The 6000-nt window shown below is 45.5% G+C and overlaps 1 protein-coding gene across 12 annotated transcripts in view; it reads right to left on the bottom strand.

The window, feature by feature from the left end:
• Positions 1-297: 297 nt before the first annotated feature.
• ANKS1A (ankyrin repeat and sterile alpha motif domain containing 1A) overlaps positions 298-6000 on the bottom strand; it is a 282636-nt gene continuing 276933 nt past the window's right edge. For 3 of the 12 annotated variants that reach the window (XM_056818070.1, XM_056818072.1, XM_056818074.1), the window contains 3 exons: positions 5749-5919; positions 4751-4848; positions 298-3120 (listed from right to left, as the gene is read on the bottom strand). In XM_056818070.1, coding sequence (XP_056674048.1) covers positions 3117-3120; positions 4751-4848; positions 5749-5919 — 273 coding nt within the window. In that variant the 3' untranslated portion in view covers positions 298-3116. Of the gene's footprint in view, positions 4849-5362; positions 5462-5748; positions 5920-6000 lie in introns of all 12 variants that reach the window. The other 9 variants (XM_007483721.3, XM_007483718.3, XM_056818071.1 and 6 more) reach the window with 4 other exon arrangements.

The following is a 6000-nucleotide window of genomic DNA, read 5'->3' as shown; positions in this document are numbered from 1 at the left end:
ATGGGGACTGCCTGCTCCATTTTATCCCCTACAATGTCTGGGAACAGTGTTTTTTATGTAACAGGCATTCAGATACATGTATCTGGAGATTGGCAAATCTAGGCTGATGAAACCAAAGAAAAGCACAGCTTTTTGATACAGGTGTTTTAAGACAGGAAATCCTAAAGGAACATTCATATACAAGGCACACAACATAAGTACCCAAATGACATCTAGGTCTTTAAAGTGTAGACACAGGCAGCATAATTTCCAAACCTCAGAGAGGTTACCAATGTAGAAATGAAGCCAGAGTCTGGGTCTAAGTCATTTCTCATTTATTCAGTCTGTTCTAAGTTGTACAGTTATGAAAATAACAAAAACCAATGCTGGAAGCCCAGGAATATTTACAATCTCTCTGTGTAGTGAGGTCAGTCTATTTTGTTGCACAGATTGGTTATGTTTGGTACCACAAGGTGTTTATAATTCTGACAAAATCGGACAGATTAACAATTATATATACAGGAAAATAAAAAGGAAAATCATTCAAGTATCAAAATACAGAGACAAAGATTAAATAACATTTTTATTACAAATCAGTCCCATTGCCACACACCACAATTAGCAAAATCACCCTTTTGCAAACTGAATTTGACAGTCATTCTGCAAGCCTGGGCAATCTCAGATAAGCCTTCAAGCCAGACTAAACTCAGGTTAACTTTCACAAACCACAAATGTGCTTGCTTTACTGTTCCAACCGTGTCTGAGAAACTACCCGTGATCTTTAGTATGAGAGGGCCCACTAGGGACCTGGAGAGTTGCAAATGTAGAGCCTTGTTAGGAAGAAGAATCCTATTGCCTAAGAACAGTTAACGAGCACATGGGGAAATTCAAGCAGAGAGCTGGGAGCTGATGACAGCTTAATGTAACTGAACCCATTCCAAGAAAGCTGCAGTTTCACACCTAAATGGGCTCCTTCACAGTTCAGAAACACAGTGGATGTGTTCAACCATGCTACATGGCCTGCACTGAGAACAGTATGATAGCAGTGGCTATCCCACTCAAAGCCTGTTCTTAAAGTTGCAATATCCCTTTCTAGGGAAGGGAGAGTACCTGACCCCAAAAATAAATTTTTAAAAAATCCAGTCACTTTCCTTTCTCCAATATCCAAAAATATACCAATCTAAAAACCAGAGCTGACCAGCCAACTTCCCAATCTGAAAACACCCTGAATAAATAAAGAGGACATAGCAGCTTTAAGAAAAACAAAAACACAAATGTGATTAAAAAAACAACAAACTTTGAGAAATTCATCTTAGTGTCTACACAGAATTTTCTTTCTGGACCTACCTTCTATCCAGATACCTACTTGGAAAGGAAACAACTAAGGGAGAAAGAGTTCTGGAAGATGGAGAGAAATGCTGTGACTGGGCCCAGGGCATAAAGACCCAGCACTGTGGCAGGAAATTTCACTGAAGAAATCTTAATTTTCCTTGGGAAATTTTTCAGAAAAACCGAGATTGAATACTGCACAATGGCAAGTTGATAGGAGTGCCTCTGAGCTGAAATAACCAACATCTTTGTCTAGGACAGAATGACCAGGATTAGAGCTGGATGAAGAATTAAAGTAAGACTCTGATGGATCAACAGAGAGAAAGTCCACAAGGTGAAGCCTCAAATGATATAAAAACACCACTTGCAACTTCTGGCCAAAGTTTGTGCATTTCCAAAAGGACCCTCCTTGTATACACATAAACATGTTATTCCAATTGATACCTTTCACTGGAAAGAGCAGTATTGCCAAAGTCTAGAATATTTACACTTGGTCAGGACTGAACTGTGCCTTTAGAATGTTAGATTTGCTAAAGCATACATGGGAAAGAATGATCCTTTTTTGATCCCTATCTCAGGAGGTGTATCCAGGTTACCAGTGCTTGCAAGCCCCATCAGTCTCAAATGGAAGAAGTCCCTGTTTTAAATTCCAGAAATAAAACTGAAGTTAAAGGGAGAAGCAAATTGGGGAATTGTAACAAACAGTAGTGCTCAACGTGGTGTAGATAATGGCCACCATCTGCCTGGTTAAAAAACAAGTCAGCTACCAGCTTTTAAGCCCTTTCCTGTATATATTTGGAGCCAGGGATGAGCAAGGGTATTGGAGCATTAGAACAAAACAGTCATAGTCAAGACTTGGAGAGTTCACAATGAGGCTTAATTGCAAAGACTTGCTTAAACAAATCTCAAATCACGGTATCAGTCTCAGTTGGTCTCCCTGTTAAAGCCCCAAATTAGGTTTCTTTTTCTCTTTTCCTTTGGAATTTAGAAAATATGTAGCTATCAGAGAGCTGGTGGGAAAGAAAAACATAGTCACTAATGGGGTGGAGGGCACTGAAGGGACTGAAAACTCACCATGGACAGCAATAAATGGAAATAACCATTTCTATTTGACCAGCAGAACCTCACATCTAAAATCCTAGAGATGGCTTGAGACGTGCTTTTCAGGTATCCCCAGGATCATGTTATTTTTCATATCAGAGATGTTGTCTTTTCTAAGGGGAGTGGTGTACTTTGAAAAAACACAGGAATTCAGCTAGATCTGAACATCAGAGCCTAACAAACTCTCAATTCTGTTCTTATACTCACCCATCTCCCATAAGCATTTGCTTTCCTTTCAAACCTGCTATTCTACTCCACGGTCTCATTCTGAGGAAGGGAGGCCTAGATAGATTGTCCTTTTTGACAGTTATAGTTCCCCAAAGATCTTCATCCCCATGACATTCTGGCTGAAGATTGGCAGTCTTCCCTATGGGCCCAGGCCATTGGTAGTCATTTTTTTTTCTATTTAAAAAAAAAGTTTTTCTGGACAAGCTAAAAAACACAGTCACTTCTTGGCCTTCTGGAATCCCAATCTCACTTGTTAGACTGAGACCCTGAATTGCTGCTCTTCAGTCAGGGGTAGGGAGGGATGGGGGGAAAGGATCTATTTTTGAGGCTTGATTGTGGAAAGCCTGTGCTGAGCAGCAGGAAGGCGATCCCCAAAGCAGAGGCTGAGCCTGGATCTTCAAGATGGTGGGTGAGGCAGTGGTGGCAGTAGTCTGTGCCCCCAGGACTATTTTTCCGCAGCAGTGTGGTTTCCTAGTGGCTCAGCTTGGCAGAAGCAAACAGAACGGGGAGGGGAAAGGGTTAACAAAAGGCAAATTGTAGAGAGGAGGACTGAAGTTGAAGGGGAAGGTGCCTCAGAGAATCCCCAGGGCTCCCTGGGCTGACTGATAAATAGAAAACCCAGCATCTCTGCTATAGGAAATCTGTTCTTAAAAGGCACAAGGAACAGGCAGGCAAGGGAGGCCCACCCTGGTTTTATTAACTTATATTTAAACTCTCCAAAATGGCTACATCTGCTTTAGCCTTCTACTGAACTGCATTACATTTAAACTATTTCCTAATGAAATCACCTCCTTACTATATTCTGCCAGCTAAGCTGATTCTATTTGCCTAAAGTCCCATCTCCTCATCTCAGTTCTTATAGGTTTTGGAGGTTTTTTAACTCATAGGAAACAATAGTGTCTGTCCTCCTACCACCTACACCAGAGAGGCCCAAGAGGTCAAAGAACAGGCCACAACTTAATCTTTGCCTCCTCATATTATGGAGAAGGAAGTAGACTTAAGAATTACTTGGGGAAATGATGATGGCAGTTAACATAGAAAGCTTGGGGTACCAGCCCCCTAGCTTATGGTAGCCCCATTCTGAGGCAGTAGGACTATGCACCATATAGGAAGAATATAGGCCTCACTCCTCATTTCTCCAAGAAGGAAGCCTTTCCATTTGTTAACCTGGACTTTGGAAATAGAGGCTGGTGCTGCCCAAACTTCCTGAAACTCTAATAATATGGGAGTGACAAGGATGATGGGACAATGCATATATAGTCTCCATTCTATTTGTCACGAGGCAAGGAACTTCTCTAGAGGAGTAAGCCACAAATCCCGACACTCTGGTCACCCCTGAGGTCAACCCCTTCAGATCTGCTCCTGGGAGTCAGCTACAGATGTGAAGAGTTGGCATGTAGTCTGGACATAGAGAAAGTAATTCTGCCCAGTCCAAACCACCAAATAGCATAAATGCTTTCCCATCTCCTGCCTCAGGCCATCTGCAGTAGCTCAGTCCCCACCCCACCCCCAATACCAAACCATGGAAGCTATGATTGGCCATTTGCTGATAAAGTCCAGCACTGTGCATAAGACAGGTGATAGGTAGAGCTGGCAGGTAAGATTTGAGTTTAGAATGGGGAGCAGGTTTCCTGGCACACCGGGTGGTCACAGTGGTTAGTGTCGAGAAAGGTGAGTGAGTTAGTTAGTTCTTGGCAACAGTCCCCAGCCATGGCTCAGATGGAAGTGTGGGCCAGAGGAGATCACATGTCCTGAGCTGAGGCCAGGGTGACATTACCATCATCCCCCAGGGATTCGTAGTGCCTGTTCATTGAAAGGCCCCTCAGCCCTCTTGGTGCCCACCTCAAAGGCCCCTCCCTCCCTCCACTGCACCGTTCCCAGCCAAAGGGAGGAGAATTCACAGTGTTTGATGGTATAAGGTACAAAAGCTGTTAGTGTACAGTGTCTTAGTGCTGCTGCCAGGGAGGAGAGCAGGCCCCTGGGAGGGGAGGGGGCTCACCATCAGCAGCTGGAAGGAGAGAGCTGAGAACAGCAGACAGATCAGATGGTAAAGGCACAGTGAGACTAGTGGAGACAGGGGCTGGATTGGTTTTAGAAGATAGTGGTCTCATACTTAGTGCTGAGGCTCCTTTTGGAATCCGGTTTGGGGTCCACTACCCAGGAGACACTGGCATGAGACTGGGTATCTTGGTCCATGTCAGATGGTTCCAACTAGAGAACATGAGAGAGAAAAGCAAAGTGTCAGAGCAGTTGCATGCCAGGGCCAGGGCTGAAGTGAGTCCAGGATAAGGCTCAGATCACCTCCCCATGGTCATGCTGGTGACATCACCTGAATCAGGGGTCCTTCTCTCCAGGTGAGGCCGGAGAGTTGAGGGAGGCTTTAACTCTAGGAGGCAGTGCATAACCCAAAGCCTTACTAGTGCAGCTCACTGCTGCCAGGGGCCTTGGGGCTGCTTTGTCAAAAGCACCTGAGAGCAACGGCATACTCATTGCTGCCAACCCCTGCCCTTCTAATCTAGAGCTGCCCCATCTGGAAGCTCTTGTAGGCTGAGGCTGGAGACAAGCTCTGAGAACAGTATCAGGGAAAGAGCCTCTTCTGAAGCCTGTGGCTTCAGAAATGGACATTTAGCCAAGCAAAAGACAAGGGCTGCTGCAGCACAGACAGGGGATGGTAGTCTCCAAGAGGAGGGGAAAAGAGACACAAGATGGCAAGAAATGTAAAGACCTTGACTCCGGGACTAACAGCCGGCAACGGTAGGTAAGAAGGACGGTGGGTGGTGCAGGTGTGACAGTAACAACAGCGGTTATCAGGTGGCAGCGGCCCCTGGGGAGGTAGAGGCAAAGCAGACAGAGACAGGAGGCAACATTAATGATAGGGGATGGGAGGGGAAGAGGGATTCCTCTGCTGATCCTGCCCCGAACTGCTGTTAGGAGCGAAGGGAACACAGACTGCCTGAGCCACTGCTTGATGACAGGACGCAGGCCTCTCTGGGCCAGGACGCTGGTCCTCTCAAGACAGCAGTTTACACTGAGAACTAGGGGGAATGGGTTAGGGTGTGGGTGCCCCCCTCCCAGGGTCAGACAAGAGCTGGAGCATCAGGCCATACATACTGCAGATTTCCTCATGCCGACTCGAGGCTTAGGCACCGGTTTGGAAGCTTTTGTTTCTATCGTCTCAGCCGAGGAGGCCCCACTAGGCCTGGCTTTCTGGGCCTGCAGGGCCAGCTGATAGGCCACCTCAAATGCCTGTCCCAGAGTCAAGATGATCTCATAGGTCAGATTCTGGGAGGGAACCAAATACAACAAAGCATGAATACTTTGGAGAGGAAAAGTTTCCTATTAGGGGAGCATCTGGGAGAGATG

This window comes from Monodelphis domestica, chromosome 2, assembly GCF_027887165.1.
Source record: "Monodelphis domestica isolate mMonDom1 chromosome 2, mMonDom1.pri, whole genome shotgun sequence".
Taxonomy (NCBI): domain Eukaryota; kingdom Metazoa; phylum Chordata; class Mammalia; order Didelphimorphia; family Didelphidae; genus Monodelphis; species Monodelphis domestica.
The sequence above is the reverse complement of the archived record's forward strand: the minus strand, read 5'-3'. Positions and strand labels throughout refer to the sequence as shown.